The sequence below is a fragment of the Mesoplodon densirostris genome, chromosome X (genome assembly GCF_025265405.1).
Source record: "Mesoplodon densirostris isolate mMesDen1 chromosome X, mMesDen1 primary haplotype, whole genome shotgun sequence".
Classification (NCBI taxonomy): Eukaryota; Metazoa; Chordata; class Mammalia; order Artiodactyla; family Ziphiidae; genus Mesoplodon; species Mesoplodon densirostris.
In genome coordinates, this window is record NC_082681.1 from 137185311 (window position 1) to 137210342 (window position 25032).

The 25032-nt window shown below is 44.8% G+C and overlaps 1 protein-coding gene across 1 annotated transcript in view; it reads right to left on the reverse strand.

The window, feature by feature from the left end:
* IL3RA (interleukin 3 receptor subunit alpha) overlaps positions 1–24665 on the reverse strand; it is a 29233-nt gene extending 4568 nt beyond the window's left edge. The window contains exons 1-6 of the mRNA XM_060088059.1: positions 24602–24665; positions 8736–8878; positions 5833–5947; positions 4368–4500; positions 4102–4280; positions 1867–1985 (exon numbers count right to left, since the gene is read on the reverse strand). Of these exons, the coding sequence (XP_059944042.1) occupies positions 1867–1985; positions 4102–4280; positions 4368–4500; positions 5833–5947; positions 8736–8878; positions 24602–24665 (753 nt within the window). The remainder of the gene's footprint in view (positions 1–1866; positions 1986–4101; positions 4281–4367; positions 4501–5832; positions 5948–8735; positions 8879–24601) is intronic.
* Between the last annotated feature and the right edge of the window lie 367 nt (positions 24666–25032).

Genomic DNA, 25032 nt, shown 5'->3' on the forward strand with positions numbered 1-25032 from the left:
AGTAATAAATATAATATATACATCAGTAGAGAACAATAGTAAATGTAAGTAAATCGTAGAGTATAAAATACCAACTACCTCAAAAATATTTGGTCTTTTTAATCAATAGATTTGACTTTATTTGAGTGGTTTTGGGTTTATAGAAAACTTGAATATAAGCAGTAATTGAGTATAAGTAATAAGTATATAAATACATTGACATAATGAATAAATATAAGTAAATAATTGAGTATAAAAATACCAATGAGCTCAAAAATACTCATTTTCTTTTAGTTTATGGACTAGTTTTTTGAGCAGTTTTAGGTTTATAGAAGAGTTGAGTATGAGATAATCAGAACATGAATATAAATAATAAATATACACAAACAGGTAAATGCACATAGAAGATAAATATAAGTAAATAATTGAGTATAAAATGCTGATTAGTGCAAAAATATTTGGTCTTTTAAATTAATAGATTTTTTGAGTAGTTTTAAGGTTGTGGAAAAATTGAGTATAAGCAGTAATTGAACATAGATAATAAATAAATGTAATAAATGTAAGTAAATAATTGAGTATAAAATACTGATTGACTCAAAGTGCTCCGTCTTTTTTTAACTAATAGATTTGTTTGAATAGTTTTGGGTTTATAGAAAAACTGAGTAAACAGCAAGGTCCTACTGTGTAGCACAGGGAACTATATTCAATATCCCGTGATAAACCATCATGGAAAATAATATGAAAAAGAATGTGTATATGGGTATAACTGAATCACTTTGCTGTATAGCAGAAATTAACACAACAGAGTAAATCAACTATACTTCAATAAAATAAAAAAAAGAAAAAATGAGTACAAGCAGTTTTTGAGTATAAATAAATACAGAAATAAATAAACAATAAATAATTACAAGTAGACAATTAAGTACAAAATACCACCTAGCTCAAAAATAGCTGGTCCTTTTTTTTTAATCTATTGACTCCATTTTTTTGAGCAGTCTTAGGCTTATGAAAAAGTTGAGTATAAAGTATAAATAAATGTAACACGCACAGAAAAATAAACATAGTCACTAACTATGTCAGCCGTTGAGTATAGAATACCGGTGATCTCCAGCATATTTTTTTAATAGTAGCTTTATTCAGGTATGATTTGCATACAGCAAAGCACACCAGCAGAGCATATAATCTGCTGACTTTGGCAAACGTGTGCACGAAACCGGCACAATACAGGAAACGTGTCCATCACCCCCAAATTCCCTCCAGCTTCTCCTCCATGCCCTCCTCCCTGCACCCCTGACCCAGCCCTCAGATCTGTCGCTACAGAGCATCCTGAATTTTCCTATGTAAATCGTTTCTTTCATAACACTTTTAAACATACACACGGGACCCTCCAGTTCTTGGCGGATAGGATTCCACTGTGTGGCTATATTTTGTTCATCCTTTCCCTAGGGTCGCGTCCTGTTTAGGGACCATTATATACGTAGGTGCTACAAACACTTAGGTCCCATCTTTGGGGGCTACTGGTTTCATTTCTCGCAGGGGCATTGCAGGCTCTGTGACATACGGTCAGAGAGAGTTTCGCCAAGTGGCTGTTTCAACCTTTTGCTCTTTTTCTGTAGGGTTGTGTATCTTCTGAGTGTTGACAGGTAAACATCCCTCCTCTACCCCAAACCTGACGGAACATATGCAAGCATTTCCTTCCATATCCTGACTTCCTTTCCAACGTCAGCGATGTCATTCAAACGGCCAAACACTTAGAGTTTTGCTAAAGCTCATTTATTTTACAGTTCCTCTTTTTTTTTTTTTTTTGAATGTTTCACCTACCCCCAAAGCCCCAGAGTCCAGGGGGGTGTAAGAGTATAAGTGATGCCCACCCAGGAAGCCGTTTACCTTCTGTATCTGCAGTTCATACTTGAAGTCATCATTAAGGTGACTCCTCACTTCCCACTGCATGAACAAGTAGCTTTGGTTACACCACCTGCTAGTGATGTTGGGAGCAGCTAATACCTCTAGGGGAGAAAAAACCACTTTTATGAGTAAAGCACATCAAAAAAGAATCCCCCCGCCCCCCGGAGATACCTTTAAAACAGGCCTCCTACAAACTCAGGGTGGGGGAAAAGAGAGGAAAATGTCATTCCAAGGTTAAAAAGTATCAAGAGACAGAGACAGGGAGAGAAAACTGTTGGGATGGTTAGGGTCACTGAGCCTGCGGACCAGCTCTCAGACACTGGCCCGGGGGGACCCCTCACCCACTCGGAGGCCCTCGCAAAGCTTTCTTCTCGTCTGTGCAGGGACACCCCTCAGAGCAGCCCTGTTCTTTTCCCTCTCGGCGATTCAAGTTCCTGGGGCTACGCTTCTCCAGCAGGGGGAGCAAAGCGCGGTCCAGCTGCAAGCTCCCTCCCTCCTGCCCACTGGACCAATGGGCTCTGCTCAGACCCCACCTCCAGGGCAGCCTGGCCCCCTCCCCGAGCTGCCCGGGGCCAGTCCTACCCCCATGACCTTGGCCGCCAATTCCACTCCCAAAAGTTCACCCGGAATCTTCTGCCCCAGACTTGGACTCTGACCGGGTCCCATCCCCTGCTTTCTTCTCACCTGCCCCCCTGCCCCAGCGTGGGACCCAGCTCCTCCAGGACCCTCAGGCCCCCCTCTGTGGGCTGTCCCAGGGCTCCGCCCTTTGCCCTCCCTGGGGTGCTCTAAATCCCTGATTCCAGCTCCATCAGTTTCCTGAGGGACCTCGTCTAGGTCTACAGGTCTGACCCCCCCACCAGGACCCCAATGGTGTCTGCTCAGCATCCCACCTGGACCCCTGGCAGGAAACCCAGGCTCACCATGGGGTGGTCCCCAGTCCCGGGTCCCCCCACTGATGTGCACTCAAACCTCCGGCCACCTCCACTCCCACTACCACAGGGGCTGGCATCACCCCACCACCCCTGCTGGGAACCAGGCTGTGGACACCCCACGTGGACAGCAGGGCTGGAGCGGGAGCACAGGTGCGGAGTCGCGGGCAGGGCTACACGTGTAGGGCTGCACTCTCCCAGGGGCGCTTGGTGTGTGAGGGACGCGGCATCAGAGTGAGGTTGGCTCCGGGCCGGGGGGACACCACAGACAAAGGCGGGAGCCCCATCCAGGCTTCTGAACCGGAGGCCCCCATCGTCTCCCCTTTTGCACCCACCTCTCTGCTCATATGCTTCCCGGCTACACGTGGACCAGCCAGGGTGGCGAGGGGCCAGGTTTCATGGGGTTTGAAGCTGTCCTAATGTGGGGGGCAGGGGGGGTCTAATTTAATGTAAAAAGTATTGACAGAGCTTTGCTAAGAGGGGTTTGGTGTTCTGAAAACCTGCAGTCGATAGATTCAAACAAAAAGAACAACTATTTTTGAGCTATTTTTGAACACAGGGCCTGGAGAGGGGCGACCCGTGTGAGACCCCCAGCCTCACGGGGGGCTGTCCTCGGTGGATGGGGGGTACAGAGCCGCCTGCTAGGTGCGTTCTGGAGATGCTTCCTTAGGTCCAGGGAACACAGAGCAGCTGCTGTGAGCTAGGTGTCTGTGACTCCCCAGATTCACGTGCGGAAGCCCTGACGCCCAGTGGGACGGCTTCGGAGGCAGGGCCTTGGGGACATACTCGGGGCTAGATGAGGTCCTGAAGGTGAGGCCCCCACGATGGGATCAGTACCCTTATAATCAGAGCAAGGGGGTGTGGGATGAATTGGGAGATTGGGATGGACATACGTACACTAAGGTGTGTAACATAGATACCGAATGAGAGCCCGCCGTACAGCACAGGGAACTCTGCTTCGCGGTACAGCAGAAACTAACACAACATTGTAAAACAACTCTACCCCAGTAAGAAATAAGAATAAGAAAGAAGCGGGGGGAAGAGGCACCAGAGCTCGCTCTCCACTGTGTGAGGACACAGCAAACGTGGAGCCACCCGCAAGCCAGGAAGAGGGCCTCGCCAGGAACTGACGTGCCCACGCCGCGAGCTCCGACTCCCAGCCCCCAGGACTGTGGGAGAGAAGTGTGTAATCTAAGCCCCCAGCCTGGGGTATTCGGTTGCAGGACAGCACGCAGCCTCTCCCAGCCAAGTGCGGCACACGAAGAAGGTGTCACATCGCCTTACTCACCGATTTTGGCTAATCTATCGCTCGTTTCAGAGCAGGGGATTTTGGAGCCCCTGCTGGTGCCGTTCACCAGGAAACGCGTTTGATCCTTGGACAACACAGAGATGTTGTGAAAACGGCACTGGACGTTCGTCCCTTGCTCATCTGCTGTGTACTGCGAGCACGGCCACTTCTCATAGGAGCTGTGAGGGGTGGGGCTGCGTCATGACCGGCCCTGGAGCCCCCGCTCCAGCCCGGGGGAGCCCCGGCGAGCCCCAGGTCACACCTACTCCAGGTTCTCCAGGTACAGATTGTACTGCACGTCCCCCGGGGCCTCCCGGCCCACCGCCCAGCTGCACGTCAGGAAATCCACGTCGTGAACCCAGCAGGTCAGGTTTTCTGCAGCCGCCCTGGGATTCCCTTCTGGGCTTGCAAAGAAGAGGGGAAAAAAAAAAAAAAAAAAAAAAAAAAACTGAGTCCCGGATAAACACCAAGGTCCTACTGTAGAGCCCAGGGAACTATATTCAATCTCCTGGGATAAACCATCATGGAAAAGAATATGAAAAAGAAAATTTATGTATAACTGAGTCACTTTGCTGGACAGCAGAAATTAACACAACGTTGTAAATCAACTATACGTCAATAAAATTTAAAAAAAAATTTTTTAAGTGAGTCCCTTTTTAGCGATCCTTATGAATTCTCACGCGGTTCTAAGAAATAACAGAGGGGCTTCTCAGGTGGCGCAGTGGTTGAGAGTCCGCCTGCCGATGCAGGGGACACGGGTTCGTGCCCCGGTCCGGGAAGATCCCACATGCCGCGGAGCGGCTGGGCCCGTGAGCCATGGCCGCTGAGCCTGCGTGTCCGGAGCCTGTGCTCCGCAACGGGAGAGGCCACAACAGTGAGAGGCCCGCGTACCGCAAAAAAAAAAAAAAAAAGAAAGAAATAATAGAGACATCCATGTAGCGCTTACCGTTTCTGCAATGGTAACAACTCCCGTCCCTGCAAGGCTCCCCGCCCATAGCCCGCCCCACCATGACCCTATATACCCTCACCGGACCCCTCCTGCCCCCAACCCTGCCCACCTAACCCTAAGCCTAAGAAACGCCCAACAGTCTTTTAGGAACTATCTTTCCCTTACTATCTTTCTCTTTGTCTACTCCTCAGCTAAAGTCCGTTGCCATCAGAACCCTATTTTTAAGAAGTAACATATTTTGGATGAAACCTGGATCAGCTAGGGTCACGAAAGACATTTTTTTTTTTTTTTAGTGAAAGGGGAAAAGAAAAATCCAACAACGTAAACTGCATTTCCAACAATTTGGAGCCAGAGTTTATCTTCCTCGTTTTCCCATTCTCAGAAGAGCACAGTTTTGTGATATTACAACTTCCTGACAAGAGCACAAGAAGTGTTCAGACTTGCTACTGGTGTTCTCTTTGTCCAAACTGTATATGGGATCAGACAATTTGTTTGCTTGGCATAAGGAAAATGATAAAACTCTGTTCTCAAACTAAAAATACAAAACAAAACAAAAAAGCAAAAACACAACAACAACAACAAAACTGCTCTATGTTTCTACAGCTCTGTTCATTCAGGCAGGTGCCGTGCATGAAATTGCAGGAGACCCTCCGAGATGGTCTTTTTTCCACGAAGCTATGTCCCTGGATACCCATCCAAGGTAAAAGCCATTATTTTGGTACTCAGAGCACTAACGGATGATTGAAAGCAAAGGAAACCCTGAAAGAGCATCTTCCCCTCACCTTGACTAGGATACTGAATCCACGTGGAGAATGGCTGACCTTTGGTCACCTTGATGCTGTAGTTTGTAGCTTGGCATGACAAGTCAGGAATACTGCAATACGTGCTTTTCCGTGCCTGAGAAAGACAGAACAATCTATTCATAATTAGGGGAGAACTAATAAGACACTGAGACTTTAGATTAAAAAAAGAAAGAAAGAAAGAAAGAAAGAAAGAAAGAAAGAAAGAAAGAAAGAAAGAAAGAAAACTATAGGTTTTCTTTCGTTTTCCTCAACATCCAAAGCCGGAGTCTCGGTATTCATGCAGAGAGAGAGAGAGGGAGATGAAAATGAAGAAATCACTCACCAAAAGGAAAAAACATCCTAGAAGGTTCTAAGACAGAGTTGGCAGAATGCCTTGATATTTTGAGATGATATTTAGCCATTTGGCCAAGAATGTGATGGTAAAGTAGTGATGGACAAACTGGGCAAACAGATAAAACCTTAAGGAAACGGAAATTATTAAATTTAGGAGAAACAAACATTTGTGCAAGAAAGGAAAGAAAAATCCCCATTAACCACATGGCTCAGGTGTGAACAGTGTTTATATGGTTATAATAAACTGAATATTTGTCAAGAGAGGAGAGAGTGTGAGCTGAGGATGGCAACTGCTGGGGAGGTGAGTTGGGGGTCACTTAGGAGAAAAATCAACACATTTTGGCTAAACTGAATGAATCAAGAATGTGTGTTATAGAGAGATGCAGTGGTCTAGAACAACAGCATCAGGTGTAAAAAGGGAAAAAGTGATGTCTCACTGAAAAGTTGCTATTTTGTCATAACGAACCCCATACGACTATTTTCCTCTTTAAACTCTGTGCAGGTATTGCTTTGATTTGAAAAAAACAGGAAAAGAGGCAGGAAAATTTGAGAAGCAAAAAGAAGCCTTGAGAATTGAGCAGGCCTTGTCCTCAAGGGAGCAAACTGTGGTCACCACCACCCAAGGATGAAGATACAGCATACGAGGGAATCTCAAGAGGGTCCCATGTTTTGAAATTGTCCGCTATATTGGCTTCTACTTCAGCCGTAGAAAAATAGCTAGATATTTAATATATTTAATATACATACATTTAAATATGTATTTAATATATTTGATTTCTATTGATGTCGTGTGTGAAGGAATCATCCAACTTAATTTTAGTCCTATTTATTTATTTATTCTGGCTGCGCCGGGTCTTAGCTGAGGCACGTGGGATCTTCGTTGTGGTGTGAGGGATCTTTAGTTGCGGCACATGGGATCTAGTTCCCTGATCAGGGATCAAACCCGGGCCGCCGGCACTGAAAGCACGGAGCTTTACCCACTGGACCACCAGGGAAGTCCTCAATTTTAGTCCCTCTGGAAACTGGGCAAGTACCGTTTCTTCTATAGACGGTCATTTCTCCACTGATCGGAACTATTTTCTTAATGATTTAGAAAATTCCCCCAAATGCCTGTTTCTGTTTTTGGATTGTTGTGTTCCTTTAATCCACACCACCCCTCTCAAGCCAATACCTCTCTTTGGACGATGGTAGCTTCTTAATACATTTTGATACTTGGGAAGGCAAGTTCTTAATCGCTAGCCTTCCTTATCAAAATTTCTTGGTTCTGGGCTTCCCTGGTGGCGCAGTGGTTAAGAATCCGCCTGCCAATTCAGGGGACACGGGTTCGAGCCCTGGTCTGGGAAGATCCCACATGCCGCGAGCAACTAAGCCCGTGCGCCACAACTACTGAGCCCACGTGCCACAACTACTGAAGCCCGTGTGCCTAGGGCCCGTGCTCCGCAAGAAGAGAAGCCACCACAATGAGAAGCCCATGCACCGTAACGAAGAGTAGCCCCCACTTGCCGCAACTAGAGAAAGCCCGTGTGCAGCAACAAAGACCCAATGCAGCCAAAAGTAAATAAATTAATTAATTAAAAAAAAATTCTTGGTTCTCCTGCAACATTTGTTCTTGCAGATAGAGTTTAGGGTCAACTGGCCAAGCTCCATTAAAATTCCATAGGGGTTTGTCATGAACTGGATTGTGCCCTAACCCCCCCCCCCAAAAAAAACCCCTCATGTATTGAAATCCAAACCCTTAATGGAAATGTATTTGGAGTTTGGGGTCTTTAAAGAGGGGATGAAAGTACAATGAGGTCATTAGGGTGGGTCCATGATCCCATAGGACTGGTGTCCTTATAAGAAGAGGAGATCAGGACCCAGACACACACAGAGGGACGACCACGTGAGGACACAGGGAGGAGAGGCCGTCTACATGCCCAGGAGAGAGGCCTCGGGAGGGACCAGCCCTGCCCACACCTGGATCTCAGACTCCAGCCTCCAGGACTGGGAGAGATACATGTCTGTTGTTTAAGCCGCCCCGTGTGTGGTGCTGTGTTATGGCAGCAGCCCAAGCAGACTAACATGGGGTGTGATTTGGATGGTACTCATTTGGGAGTAATTTGAGGGAACCAAGGTTCTTCCCAAGGACACTGACAGGTGCGTCCTTCTCATGAAACACTCAACGGTTGGAATTCTCACTACGGCCTGCCCGTGAGATGTGTCACAGTTCTCACGCCCTCCGAACCCTCTGATACAGGAGGGGATTTGAGTGGGGGGCAGGGGATGGTGGAGGGGGACAGTGTTTCCCGAGGTCTCACTTTCAACTGGGCTCAGCTCTCTACCTGCAGTATCTCAGCCCATTTCCACACCAACCCTCTCCGGTGGGTACCATTCTGGATGTCTTACAGATCAGGAGCCCCAAGCCGCAGTGCCCGTAAAGGACCATTCTGGATGTCTTACAGATCAGGAGCCCCAAGCCGCAGTGCCCGTAAAGGACCCCACATTCCACAGCTGAGCCCAGGATTAGAACCCATGTCTCTGTGATGCTAAGTGCAGAGAAGACGGTTTACCTTAGTGAAAACTTTTGAATTGATGAAGCACATTATTTCGGAAATGTTTCCATGGAGGTCCCAGGTCAATCTTTTTCTTTCTGGCTCCATCCTTAGGTTCTTAACTGGTGGGTCTGGATCTGAAATGTCTATAGGGTAAGAGTCTGGGGAGAGGCACACAACGCTTAAACTTTGTCCTACCCACTTACCCCTTGGGAAGTTGAGTTCCACATGGAGACGTGGTTGCCTGAAGCAGGCAGAGGCCCCGAATCTGTAGGACCTTAGTGAGCTCACCAGCTCACCCTCCCAACAATGGGGGAAGAAAGTCAGAAAAGCAGATCACTTCTGCCGTCCGCGTTGATGTGAAATGTACCTTTCTTAACCATGTAGGTCAAAGAAGGTTGTTTTCACTGAAAACCAATTCAGGCTTAGAGAGTTGGCTCAGTGTCTGCTCTACAGACTGAGATTTCGGAATGCTTTGCAAGTTGCAATAGAAATTTTAATGTAGGGACTTCCCTGGCTGTCCCGTGGTTAAGACTTCGCCTTCCAATGTAGGGGGTGCGGGTTCGATCCCTGGTTGGGGAGCTGAGATGCCACATGCCTCGGGGCCAAAAAAACAAAACATAAAACAGAAGAAGTATTGTAACAAATTCAATAAAGACTTTAAAAGTGGTCCACATCAGAAAATCTTAAAAAAAAAAGAAATTTTAATGTGATATATTAAAAATATATAAATTTTAATGTAATATATTTCTAAATGTAATATATACCATGCATATATGAGATGTAATATATAAAAATATATAAACTTATATACAAGTATATATACTGGAATATATATTTTCATAAAGTAGGAGACCTGATCATTACACAATGATATTTATGTTCTTATACAGAGTGCCAGAGGAATTCTCATCTTCTTGGAAAACCACCCAAAATGCATACATCTTCATATGATGCTGTCAGTGGGGACGGAGGTCAGAGTTTGCAGACCAAAGAATTCCACGTGTTTTATCAGTGACTTGCTTCATGAAGCAATCACATAGGACCAACAACTCAGAGCTATAAAGGTCCATCAGACATTTCTTTAGCTGTTATCTGTGACCCCTCATTTAGAGGATTTCGCAGAAATGACTGTTTATAAACTGCAAGCACTGTGATCAGTTATCAGGATCAAAAACCTTAGTTTGACAAGTAAGACCAAACCCTATGAATATCCTGGTTTCTGGCATTATGGTCTCCCAAACTATAAGGATAATTTATTCCTTAAAAAACAACTTCCCGGCCCCGGAGGAAGATGGCGGAAGAGTAAGACGCGGAGATCACCTTCCTCCCCACAGATACATCAGAAATTCATCTACACGTGGAACAACTCCTACAGAACACCTACTGAACGCTGACAGAAGACCTCAGACCCCCTAAAAGGCAAGAAACTCCCCACATACCTGGGTAGGGCAAAAGAAAAAAAGAATAAACAGAGACAATAGGATAGGGACGGGACCTGCACCAGTGGGAGGGAGCCGTGAAGGACGGAAGGTTTCTACACACTGCAAGCCCCTTGGCGGGCGGAGACTGCAGGTGGCGGAGGGGGAAAGCTTCGGAGTAGCGGAGGAGAGCACAGCAACAGGGGTGTGGAGGGCAAAGCGGAGAGATTCTGGCACAGAGGACCGGTGCCCTCAGGCACACACCAGCCCGAGAGGCTTGTCTGCTCGGCCGCCGTGGCGGGCGGGGCTGGGAGCTGAGGCTTGGGTATCGGCTTTCAGTCGGAGCGCAGGGAGAGGACTGGGGCTGGCGGCAGGAAGAGAGCCTGAAGGGGTTAGTGCACCACGGCTAGCCCGGAGGGAGTCCGGGGAAAGGGTCTGGAGGTGCTGAAGAGGCAAGAGTCTTTTTTCACTTTCACTTTTGTTTCCTGGTGTGCGAGGAGAGGGCATTAAAAGGGCTGCTTAGGGAAGCGCCGCAGACAGGCGCGAGCCGCGGGTAAGGCATGGACCTCGGAGACGGGCGTGGGCCGCCGCCGCCGCCGCCGCCGCCCACCGCCCGCCGCCGCCCGCCGCCGCCGCGGCCCGCCGCCGCCGCCCACCGCCCGCCGCCGCCCGCCGCCGCCGCGGCCCGCCGCCGCCGCCCACCGCCCGCCGCCGCCCGCCGCCGCCGCCGCCGCCGCCGCCGCCGCGGCCCGCCGCCGCCGACGCCGCCTGCCGCCGCCTGCCGCCGCCGCAGCCGCGGGGCCTGTGTGCGAGCGCGGGTCACTGTCCGCCCCGCCTTCCGGGGGACCTGTGCACCCCGCCACTGCCGGGGTCCCGAGACCCGGGGACGGCTTTCCCGGGAAAGCGCACGGAGCGCCACGGGCTGCTGCAACGTCACGCCGGCCTCTGCCGCCGCAGGCCCGCCCCACACTGCGCGCCCCTCCCTCCCCTCTGCATGAGTGAGCCAGAGCCCCCGAATCAGCGGCTCCTTTAAACCCGTCCTGTCTGAGCGAAGAACGGACGCCCTCCGGCGACCTACGCACAGAGGCGGGGCCAGGTCCAAGGCTGAGACCCGGGAGCTGTGAGAGCAGAGTCAGGGAAATCTCTCTGTGCAGCCTCGGAGGCAGCGGATTAAAGCTCCACGGTCCATTTGATGTGCCCTGCGTCTGTGGAGTGCATGAATGGACAGCGAATCATCCCAAATTGAGGAAGTGGACTTTGAGGACAAGATTTAAGACTTTCCCCCCTTTTCCTCTTTTTACAACGAATTATTCCAAAGTAAGGAGGTGGACTTAGAGAGCAAGATTTCAGACTTCTTGCCCTTTTCCTCTTTTTACAACGAATTATCCCAAATTGAGGAGGTGGGCTTGGAGAGCAAGATTTTTGATTTTTCCCCCTGCTCTCTTTTTGTGAATGTGTATGTGTAATCTTCTGTGTAAGATTCTCTCTGTATAGCTTTGCTTCCACCATATGTCCCAGGGTTCTATCGGTCCGTTTTTTTTTTTCAATAATTACTTTCTAATTTTAATAACGCTACTATATTTCATACTTTATTCTATTTTACTTTACCTGCTCTTTCTTTTTTTCCTACCTTCCCTTCCTCCCTCCCTCCCTCCGCTCTTCCTTTCCTTTTTTCTTTTTCTTTCCTCCCTCCCTCCCACCCTTCTTCTTTCCACTTTCTTTTTCTTTCCTTCCTCCCTCCCTCCCTCCTGTCTTTCTTTCTTTCTTTCCTTCCTCCCTCCCTCCCTCCTGTCTTTCTTTCTTTCTTTCCTTCCTCCCTCCCTCCCTCCCTTCTTCCATTCACTCTTCCTTTTGCTTTCATTGCTCCCTCCCTCCCTCCTTTCTTTCCTTCTTTCTTTCCATCCTTCCTCACTCCCTCCCTCCTTTCTTTCTTTCTTCCTTCTTTCCTTCCCTTCTTCCTTTCTTTCCCTCTCTCTTTCTTTCTTCTACTAATTCTTTCTTTCTGCTTTTTCTCCCTGTTATTCTGAGCTGGGTGGATGAAAGGCTCTTGGTGCTGCAGCCAGGAGCCAGTGCTGTGCCTCTGAAGTGGGAGAGCCAACTTCAGGACACGGGTCCACAAGAGACCTCCCAGCTCCACTTAATATCAAGCAGCGAAAATCTCCCAGAGATCTCCATCCCAACACCAGCACCCAGCTTCAGTCAACGACCAGCAAGCTACAGTGCTGGTCACCCTATGCCAAGCAACTAGCAAGGCAGGAACACAACCCCACCCATTAGCAGAGAAGCTACCTAAAAACATAATAAGGCCATAGGCACCCCAAAACACACCACCAGACGTGGACCTGTCCACCAGAAAGACAAGATCGAGCCTCAACCACCAGAACACAGGCATTAGTCCCCCCCACCAGGAAGCCTACACAACCTACTGAAACAACCTTAGCCACTGGGGTCAGACACGAAAAACAACGGGAACTACGAATCTGCAGCCTGCAAAAAGGAGACCCCAAACACAGTAACATAAGCAAAATGAGAAGACAGAAAAACACACAGCAGGTGAAGGAGCAAGATAAAAACCTACCAGACCTAACAAATGAAGAGGTAATAGGCAGTCTACCTGAAAAAGAATTCAGAATAATGATGGTAAAGATGATCCAAAATCTTGGAAATAGAATAGACAAAATGCAAGAAACAGTTAACAAGGACCTAGAAGAACTAAAGATGAATCAAGCATCGATTAAAAACACAATACATGAAATAAAAAATACTCTAGATGGGATCAATAGCAGAATAACTGAGGCAGAAGAAAGGATAAGTGAGGTGGAAGATAAAATAGTGGAAATAACTGCTGCAGAGCAAAATAAAGAAAAAAGAATGAAAAGAACAGAGGACAGTCTCAGAGACCTCTGGGACAACATTAAACGCACCAACATTCGAATTATAGGGGTTCCAGAAGAAGAAGAGAAAAAGAAAGGGACTGAGAAAATATTTGAAGAGATTATAGTTGAAAACTTCCCCAATATGGGAAAGGAAATAGTTAATCAAGTCCAGGAGGCACAGAGAGTCCCATACAGAATAAATCCAAGGAGAAATACACCAAGACACATATTAATCAAACTGTCAAAAATTAAACACAAAGAAATCATATTAAAAGCAGCAAGGGGAAAACAACAAATAACACACAAGGGAATCCCCATCAGGTTAACAGCTGATCTCTCAGCAGAAACTCTACAAGCCAGAAGGGAGTGGCAGGACATAATTAAAGTGATGAAGGAGAGAAACCTGCAGCCAAGACTACTCTACCCAGCAAGGATCTCATTCAGATTTGATGGAGAAATTAAAACCTTTACAGACAAGCAAAAGCTGAGAGAGTTCAGCACCACCAAACCAGCTTTACAACAAATGCTAAAGGAACTTCTCTAGGCAAGAAACACAACAGAAGGAATATACCTACAATAACGAACCCAAAGCAATTAAGGAAATGGGAATAGGAACATACATATCAATAATTACCTTAAATGTAAATGGACTAAATGCTCCCACCAAAAGACACAGAGTGGTTGAATGGATACAAAAACAAGACCCATATATATGCTGTCTACAAGAGACCCACTTCAGACCTAAAGACACATACAGATTGAAAGTAAGGGGATGGAAAAAGATATTCCATGCAAATGGAAATCAAAAGAAAGCTGGAGTAGCAATTCTTATATCAGACAAAATAGACTTTAAAATAAAGACTATTAGAAGAGACAAAGAAGGACACTACATAATGATCAAGGGATCGATCCAAGAAGAAGATATAACAATTGTAAATATTTATGCACCCAACATAGGAGCACCTCAATACATAAGGCAAATACTAACAGCCATAAAAGGAGAAATCGACAGTAACACAATCATAGTAGGGGACTTTAACACCCCACTTTCACCAATGGACAGATCGTCCAAAATGAAAATAAGTAAGGAAACACAAGCTTTAAATGATACATTAAACAAGATGGACTTAGTTGATATTTATAGGACATTTCATCCAAAAACAACAGAATACACATTTTTCTCAAGTGCTCATGGAACATTCTCCAGGATAGATCATATCTTGGGTCACAAATCAAGCCTTGGTAAATTTAAGAAAATTGAAATTGTATCAAGTATCTTTTCCGACCACAATGCTATGAGACTAGACATCAATTACAGGAAAAGATCTGTAAAAAATACAAACACATGGAGGCTAAACAATACACTACTCAATAACGAAGTGATCACTGAAGAAATCAAAGAGGAAATTAAAAAATACCTAGAAACAAATGACAATGGAGACACGACAACCCAAAACCTACGGGATGCAGCAAAAGCAGTTCTAAGGGGGAAGTTTATAGCAATACAATCCCACCTTAAGAAACAGGAAACATTTCGAGTAAACAACCTGACCCTGCACCTAAAGCAATTAGAGAAAGAAGAACAAAAACATCCCAAAGTTAGCAGAAGGAAAGAAATCATAAAGATCAGATCAGAAATAAATGAAAAAGAAATGAAGGAAACGATAGCAAAGATCAACCAAACTAAAAGCTGGTTCTTTGAGAAGATAAACAAAATTGACAAACCATTAGCCAGACTCATCAAGAAAAGAAGGGAGAAGACTCAAATCAATAGAATTAGAAATGAAAAAGGAGAAGTAACAACTGACACTGCAGAAATACAAAAGATCATGAGAGATTACTATAAGCAACTCTATGCCAATAAAATGGACAACCTGGAAGAAATGGACAAATTCTTAGAAATGCACAACCTGCCAAGACTGACTCAGGAAGAAATAGAAAATATGAATAGACCAATCACAAGCACTGAAATTGAAACTGTGATTAAAAATCTTCCATCAAACAAAAGCCCAGGACCAGATGGCTTCACAGGCGAATTCTATCAAACATTTAGAGAAGAGCTAACACCCATCCTTCTCAAACTCTTCCAAACAATTTCAGAGGAAGGAACACTCCCAAACTCATTCTACGAGGCCACCATCACCTTGATACCAAAACCAGACAAGGATGTCACAAAGAAAGAAAACTACAGGCCAATATCACTGATGAACATAGATGCAAAAATCCTCAACAAAATACTAGCAAACAGAATCCAACAGCACATTAAAAGGATCATACACCATGATCAAGTGGGGTTTATTCCAGGAATGCAAGGATTCTTCAATATACGCAAATCAATCAATGTGATACACCGTATTAACAAGTTGAAGGAGAAAAACCATATGATCATCTCAATAGATGCAGAGAAAGCTTTCGACAAAATTCAACACCCATTTATGATAAAAACCCTGCAGAAAGTAGGCATAGAGGGATCTTTCCTCAACATAATAAAGGCCATATATGACAAACCCACAGCCAACATTGTCCTCAATGGTGAGAAACTGAAAGCATTTCCACTAAGATCAGGAACAAGACAAGGCTGCCCACTCTCACCACTCTTATTCAACCTAGTTTTGGAAGTTTTAGCCACAGCAATCAGAGAAGAAAAGGAAATAAAAGGAATCCAAATCGGAAAAGAAGAAGTAAAGCTGTCATTGTTTGCAGATGACATGATACTATACATAGAGAATCCTAAAGATGCTACCGAAAAACTACTAGAGCTAATCAATGAATTTGGTAAAGTAGCAGGTTACAAAATTAATGTACAGAAATCTCTGGCATTCCTGTACACTAATGATGAAAAATCTGAAAGTGAAATCAAGGAAACACTCCCATTTACCATTGCAACAAAAAGAATAAAATATCTAGGAATAAACCTACCTAAGGAGACAAAAGACCTGTATGCAGAAAATTATAAGACACTGATGAAAGAAATTAAAGATGATACAAACAGATGGAGAGATATACCATGCTCCTGGATTGGAAGAATCAATATTGTGAAAATGACTCTACTACCCAAAGCAATCTACAGATTCAATGCAATCCCTATCAAACTACCACTGGCATTTTTCACAGAACTAGAACAAAAAATTTCAAAATTTGTTTGGAAAAACAAAAGACCCCGAATAGCCAAAGCAATCTTGAGAACGAAAAAAGGAGCTGGAGGAATCAGGCTCCCTGACTTCAGACTATACTACAAAGCTACAGTAATTAAGACAGTGTGATACTGGCATAAAAACAGAAAGATAGATCAATGGAACAGGATAGAAAGCCCAGAGATAAACCCACGGACATATGGTCACCTTATCTTTGATAAAGGAGGCAGGAATGTACAGTGGAGAAAGGACAGCCTCTTCAATAAGTGGTGCTGGGAAAACTGGACAGGGACATGTAAAAGTATGAGATTAGATCATTCCCTAACACCATACACAAAAATAAGCTCAAAATGGATTAAAGACTTAAATGTAAGGCCAGAAACTATCAAACTCTTAGAGGAAAACATAGGTAGAACACTCTATGACATAAATCACAGCAAGATCCTTTTGGACCCACCTCCTAGAGAAATGGAAATAAAAACAAAGATAAACACATGGGACCTAATGAAACTTCAAAGCTTTTGCACAGCAAAGGAAACCATAAACAAGACCAAAAGACAACCCTCAGAATGGGAGAAAATATTTGCAAATGAAGCAACTGACAAAGGATTAATCTCCAAAATTTATAAACAGCTCATGCAGCTCAATAGCAAAAAAACAAACAACCCAATCCAAAAATGGGCAGAAGACTTAAATAGGCATTTCTCCAAAGAAGATATACAGACTGCCAACAAACACATGAAAGAATGCTCAACATCATTAATCATTAGAGAAATGCAAATCAAAACTACAATGAGATATCATCTCACACCAGTCAGAATGGCCATCATCAAGAAATCTAGAAACAATAAATGCTGGAGAGGGTGTGGAGAAAAGGGAACACTCTTGCACTGCTGGTGGGAATGTGAATTGGTACAGCCACTATGGAGAACAGTATGGAGGTTCCTTAAAAAACTAAAAATAGAACTACTATATGATCCAGCAATCCCACTACTAGGCATATACCCTGAGAAAACCATAATTCAAAAAGAGACATGTACCAAAATGTTCATTGCAGCTCTATTCACAATAGCCCGGAGCTGGAAACAACCTAAGTGTCCATCATTGGATGAATGGATAAAGAAGATGTGGCACATATATACAATGGAATATTACTCAGCCATAAAAAGAAACGAAACTGAGCTATTTGTAATGAGGTGGATAGACCTAGAGTCTGTCATACAGAGTGAAGTAAGTCAGAAAGAGAAAGACAACTACCGTATGCTAACACATATATATGGAATATAAGAAAAAAAAATGTCATGAAGAACCTAGGGGTAAAACGGGAATAAAGACACAGACCTACTTGAGAATGGACTTGAGGATATGGGGAGGGGGAAGGGTAAGCTGTGACAAAGCGAAAGAGAGGCATGGACATATATACACTACCAAACGTAGGGTAGATAGATAGTGGGAAGCAGCCGCAGAGCACAGGGAGATCAGCTCGGTGCTTTGTGACTGCCTGGAGGGGAGGGATGGGGAGGGTGGGAGGGAGGGAGATGCATGAGGGAGGGGATGTGGGAACAGATGTATATGTATGACTGATTCACTTTGTTATAAAGCAGAAACTAATAAAAAAAATAGAAAAAAAAAGCCAAAAAAAAAAAAAACAAAAAAAACACAACTTCCCTAGGGAAATTTCTTACAAGTGAAAATGTAATTTTTAATGGATTCTTATGCCTCAGAACTTATATTCACTTCTTCCAAAACAACAGTAAATATCATTAAAACAGCTATGAGTGATGCAGTAGAAAATATGAGTCTTAGTGTATTTTTATTACATTTCAGTTTGTTTTTAATTTTTATAACTTTACAAATTTAACTATTTTAAAATTAAAAATTTTAAATAATCTTCATAATCTAATATGAAATATACATATATAAAATTATATATATTTATATAAATACGCCCATATATATTTAAATAACATAACAAGGGATTTTTCTGTCACTATGTTTTCCATAAAATCTACCTATGCTCCTTTAGAGTGGTTATTATCCACCCAATTACAGTTGTGCTCACAAATAAAAAAGAACTTTAATGCAAAAAGAAGAAAGTAAAAGCAAATCTGTAAAGACAAAATGAAACAAAATCAATGCAAATACACATAAGAGTGTTTACTGCAATATACTCGTGACTGTCCAGCACTCTGAAAGAAAAGGGACATAGTGTTCTCAACCCTAGAGCTTCTGAAAAACTATAGTTGGTGGGAAATACTCTTCCAGTCATGATAAAGTAGTCTCAGATGTATCTCTCACCATAAGCCCCTAGAAAACTGGGCCAAATATATAAATCAACTATTTTTAGGCTTTCTGAAAACTAAGACGAACAATTCTGAGAGTGTATTTTGGGGTGGGAGACATTCGCAATCCAACGGGACAAGGTGGAGATTCCTTGCTGAACACTGAGAAGTCAGTAAAGACCCCAGAAGAGTCATGCCTTTGTTGTCGGAGAGAAAAAACTAAAGGTGACTCACCTTGAAAAAGCTTCAAAACAAGGTGACCCACCAATAAAGGAATGGCCTGTTGAAACAAAACTCACCATCTTTAAAGAAGGCAACCAAAGCAGACCCTCACCAACCCATCCTTCACAATATCCAGCACCCAATAATTACTAGACACGCAGAGAAGCAGAAATGTGTTCGCTGTGACCAGAAGAAATATCAGGTCATAGAAATCGTCCCCTAAGTGGCCGATGATGAAATTAACAGAGAAGTCCATTAAAACAGCCACTATAAATATGCTAGAGGACTTGAAGGAAAACAGGAACACTATGCAGTGAGGAATGGAAGATATAAAGGAAGAACCAAACATAATTTTTAAAGGTAGAACATATAGCATCTGAGATGAAAAAAGTCACTTGGATGAACTGGAAGACAATGGAAATGATCTACACTGAAGCCCCCAAAGAAAAATATTTGAAGAAGTTATGGCCAAACATTTTCCTAACTTAATGTAAATTATAAACCTACAGGCCCAGGAAGCTCAAAAACCCTACCTAGGATACACAGACACACACGTACCAACAAACACAAACGCTAAGACACATCATCCTCAAATGCCTTTTTAAAAAGTGGTATCAAGAAAATCTTAAGAAACCAACGGAAAAAAGACACAGCACCTATGAGAGAACAAAGATAAGAATTTCTGCTGAGTTCTGTTTAGAAACAATGGGAGACAGAAGATAACAGAATAACTTCTCCAAATGCTGCAAGAAAACAGTACAAATCCTGGTCAACCTAGAATTTATATCTTAGCGAAAAATGGAAGGTGAAATATAAAGACTTTTTATAGTAACAAAAAGTGAAAGGTTTTTTTTTGTATTTTTTTATTTGTTTGTTTTTTTTGCCAGAAGAGCAGGTCTGTAAGAAATGTTTTCAAAAAAGGCTTTTTTGGCTGAAGGAGAAATCACCAGATGGAAACTCACGAAGGAATGTGGAAACAAGATGAGCAGAGATGCAACAAAAGCATACCAGAAATAGTAAAAATGTAGGCAAACATGGAAAGCTTTCCCATTTTTTAATGTTTTAAAAAGATAATTCTTTAAAAGAAAAATATGTCTTGTGTATTGTGGGCTTATAGAGATGTAGAAGTACATGTGCGACAGGGCATAACGGATGAGGCAGGAAGTAAAAGTATACTGTTTTGAGATTCCTATGTTCTATGTGAAGTAGAATAACATTATTTGAAGAGAGTATGTACTGAACAAATCATCCCAGAGGAGCCACACAAGCTATGGAACAAAGAGGGCTAGCCCAAAAGCCAATGGTAGAGAAAAACACAAAAACAAAAAAAGCACTAAAAAAGTAACTGAAAAGAAGTCAGGAAAGGAGGGGGCGAAAAAAAAAGAAAAACTGAAAGAAAAAAAAAAACCAGCAAACAAATAGCAAAATGGTAGAATTACATTCCATCATATTAATAAGTTCATTGCATGCAAAGGGTGTAAACACTCCAGTGAGAAGGAAAGTTTTTCAGCCTAGATGTTAAAAGTACCCCACGGTATGCTGTCTGCAAGAAAGGTACTTTCAATATAGTTTAAATGGCAATAATAGGAAAGCATATGTTATGCAAACTCCAGTTGTAGAAAACCTAGGATTTTATCCCAGGATTTTATTTCCGGGGGTAAGAAGGGACCATTTCAAGTGATTAAGTGGCCAATTCATCCTCATATATGTGCTCTCAATACTCATTTTCAAAATACATGAAGGATAAGCACCACCTCCCTGTCTAATAGAACAGACAGAAAACGGAAGGGATATACAGGACTTGAACAAAATATCAACAATATGAGCTAATTGACATTGTTGGGACATTCTAACCAATGACGGCAGGGTGCACATTTTTTTGGGTTTTTTTGGGGGGGTGTGGCGAGCCGCACGGCTTGCGGGATCTTAGTTCCCTGACCAGGGCTGGAACCCGCGTTCCCTGCAGTGGAAGTGCAGAGTCCTAACCACTGCACCACCAGGGAAATCCCAGGATGCACATTTTTATCAACTACAAACAGAAGATTCATCAAAGTAGACCTCGTACGGGCATGGGGAGTGTCAGTCCTTTTAAAAAGGTTTAAATCATTCACTGTGTATATATTCTCTGACTACAGTTCTCTCTTCATTAAATTCAAGATCAGTCTTTTAAAATCTGGAACACATCAGATATTTGCAAACAAAACGACATACTGATAAATTACCATGTGCATCCTAGAAGAAATCACAGGAAATGTAGAAAATATTTTAAACTGAATGAAAATGAAAGCAAAAAAAAAAAAGAAAAGAAAAAAGTGTGATGCAGCTACAGCAATGCTTACAGGGAAATTTTTAACATTAAATGTTTATGTTAGGAATACAGTTTAAATTCAAGAATCAGTTTCCATATGAAGATGATAGAGAAAGAAGAACAAATTAAACTGAAAAGAAATTAAACCTAAAGCAAAATCCCTAAAAAAAATAAAGGGAACAAAAAAAATCAGTGAAAAAGAAAATGGAAAAACTATATAGATTGTCAAGGAAACCAAAAGCTGGTTCTATACAAGAGACAATATAATTGAACAGCCTCTCTCTCGCTACACCGATCAAGAAAAAAACAAAAAAAAGACCAATTTTAGGAATGAAAGAGGGGACACTGATACACATCCTGAAAGACATTGAAAGAAGAATTGGGGGTAATCTGAACAAAAGTTATGCCAATACCTTCAACAATGTATGACATGAACCAACTTCTTGAAAGACACACATTAGCAGTACTGACATAAGTAGCAAACCTGAATAATCCTGTTAAGTATTAAAGGAATAGAATATATAATGAAAAAGCGTCCCCAAAAGAAAGCATCAGGCACAGATGGCTTTGCGGCTGAATTCCACCAGCAATTTAAAAAAGAAATAGTAACAATGTGCACAAACTTTCCAAAAACAGAGGAAAGGCGGGAAACATGTTCTGACTCACTTTATGAGGGCAGCTTTATCCCGATACCAAAATCAAAACATTAAAAGTAAACTGAAGCCCAATACGCCTTATACTCCTAGACACAAAATTCCTTCACAGAATACTAGCACATAAAATCAGGTAAAGTATAAAAGTGGTAACACCTCCTGACTCAAGAGATTTACTCCAGGAATGCAAGGTTATTTTAACCATCACTATAATTTGGCCCTTTAACAGAAAACTGGTGATCTTCTCAATAGAAGCAGGAAAACATTTTGACAATGTTTAACACCCCTTTGGGATTAAAAACTCTCAGCAAACTAGACATGGACGAAAACATCCTTCCCCTGATAAATCTATGAAAAGCCTGGCGCTAATTCAGACTCAGTAGGGAAAGACTAACCACTTCTTCGTATGATTTGAACAAGACAACGTGTCTGGTTTCAACGCTTCTATTCCATGGTGTCCTGTACCCACGGCCCCTCTAATGCACTTTGACCAACGTTGTAGTTTTAGGGCGCTTTGCGGGGAGATGTTAGAACTGTACAACATGCTGACTGCTTCCTTCAGCTTTTGGCTCCTAGAAAGCTACTCACTTCCTGCCTGTGGTCAGTGACCCCAGAATACCCATGGGCCTGAAGTCACCACAAAGGTGGCAGCGGCCTCAGCCCAGAACAAGAGGGGCAGACAAAGACAGGAGGCGGGGGTGGGAGCCTCAGATGTGGAGAAAGCCCCCTCCCCTCCCAGACCTCCCACATCTCCTGGCCCCTCTGGTCACTAGGTGCGGCCACGTGACTGACTTGGAGTCCAGGAAATGGACAGAAGCAATGTGTGGTCCTTTTAGCTCAGACCTCTAAAAACTCCCGTGTGATCCTTCTACAAACTCCTCCAAGGAGATGATGGAGCTTCCCGGGTCCATCCGTATGTAAGGATCCCGGGTCTGTACATGGAACAGAGCCACCTGGGATGGACTGAGCTGTGTCCTTTCCCCAGCCCTCCCCAAATCATGCTGCATTCCTAACCTCAGAATGGGACCTTAGCTAGAAATAGGGTGAGTGCAGATGTAATTAATTAAGATGAGGTCCCACTGCCATACTGTGGCCCTAACCCAATCCAACTGGTGTCCTTATGAAGAGGGGAAATTTGGGTACAGGGACACACCCGGGGAGAACCCCCTGTGAAGACAGGAGGGAGGCGGCCACAAGCCCAGGGACGCCTGAGCCCCCAGAAGCTGGAAGAGGCAGGAAGGACCCTCCCCGGGAGCCTCTGGAGGGAGCACGGCCCTGGGACAGCTTGACCTCAGACGTCTGGTCTCCAGGACTGGGGTAAATAAATGTATGTCACTTAAGTCCTCCCGACTATGGTATTTTGTTAAGGCAGCCTGAGCTGAGTAAGCCAGCAGTCCCCAGAAGAATGATACCTATGCCCCAACACACACACACACACACACACACGCACGCACGCACACACACTCACACCATCTGAACTCCACGACTCTTTGAAGAAGGAACAAACTTCTCATGCTTAGGCAATGCTGTGGCCGTCACAGCAGCGCAGGGCACCGTGCCTGATGCAAGCACCCAGCATCCATGGTGTGGGGGGTACCAGCTCCGCTCCACATGTGCGCGTTGTGCGAGCTGGACAGGAGGCTTGGTCACTGTCCCGGGTCCACTGGTCACTCAGTGCAGCCCTGATGGGAGGGGCTTCTCTGCAGACCCTCCCCAAGGCAGCATGCCCGCCTGGAGGGCACCATATCTCTTGTACTCCTGTAAGCATCCCGGTCTTTGCACCCCGAGTTGGGTGCCCTCACTACTGGGCGCCCAGGAAACGTAGACTCTCCGTACCCCGGGGCTGAGGGCGTGGCTCCCCTTGGGGGTTCTGCTGCCTGGTCGTGGGCACTCTCCACCAGCAGCAGACTGGCTCTGCACCCCGCCCCACCTGGGATATTCTCTCCCAGCCACACCTGTCACCCGAAGTCAGCCAGACACTGGTAGTCAGAGGCGGGCACGGCAGCTTCAGAATCTATATCACTGTCTTTTCGCCTCCTTAACGCGTGTCACGGTCGAACTTCACTATCACGTCGTGAATTGTTTCCTATCCATCACCATCGTGCTTGAAGATGGTGGGAACTTCCTGGACGCCACGGACACCCTGGTTTGCACCCTATCCCCCATAAATCTCCGTTACGAACGCGAGAAAAACAGGATGGAGTTGCCCCAAACGCATCTTACGCGTTGCTCATCTGCCTGTCCAAGCTCCAGATGACGCATCTCTTATGACACCTGGATTTATATCTCCCAGTCCCGGAGGCCAGGATGCTATAGGATTGGTTCCTCCCAGAGGCTCAGGGGGAGAATCCCTTCCAGCTGGAGAACCTCTGCAGCTTCTGGGGGCTGCGCCACCCCAGTCCTAGGCGTTCCTGCACTTGTTCCTGCACCCCAATCTCTCCTCTGTCGCCACCTGGCTTCTCCCTGTGTCCATGCCTGGGTCCAAATCTCCCCTCCTGATAAGGACACGCATTGTTCTGGACGGGGATCCACCCACATGACCTCATCTGAACTCAGGGACGTCTGTAAAGACCCTATTTCCAAGTAACTCCCATTGACAGGTTCTGTTCGTTAGGACTTGAGCGCATGAATCTGGGAAGGACAGAGCTCAGCCCATCGCCCTAATGTCTGCTCGGGGTTCTTCTGACCCAGAGAGAGGGTGACAATAAATCCAGGAAAACTGATGGGTCCCAGCGCCCTAGCTACACCAAGAGCTCTGGATGTAGTGTCTTGACCGTATCAGGATGAACATCCTGTCTGTGAGGTACCAGTTTTGCAAGACGAACCCGCCGGGGTGACTGAGGGGAAGGCTACATGGGAGGTGTCTGCACTATTTCTTATGGCAGCCGAGTGGCTTGACCGTGACCCCAACGTAAACAGTTTCACTGAAAAACAACACAGCCCCAGGGACCCACAGACCATACGTGGTTTTCCTCCGGCTTTTCCTACCGTGGTCCGGTGGCAGCAGGCTGGAGACGGGCACCAGGAACACCGCCAGCCAGACGAAAGCCATGGCCAAGGCAGCTCCCACAGGAGGGTGGGCGCCAGCTGGAGGAGAAGAGACAGTGGCCACATGGGGTGGCTGCAGGGAGGGAGCTGAGCCCCCCAGGGGGTGTCTTGCTCAGAGGGCAGGGAGCTGCTTCTGGGAGGAGAGCCTCCCGTGCGTGTGCACGTGTGTGTGCATGTGTGCCTATGCGTGTGTGCACGTGTGTATGCATCCGTGTATACTGAACGCCTGTGTGCATGTGTATGCATGTGTCTGCACATATTACTTGTGTTTATGTGTCTGTGCACTATGTATGCATATGTGTGCACGTGTGTATCTCTCTGCGTCTTGTATATGCATCTGTGTGCACTGCATGTCTCTATATGCACACGCA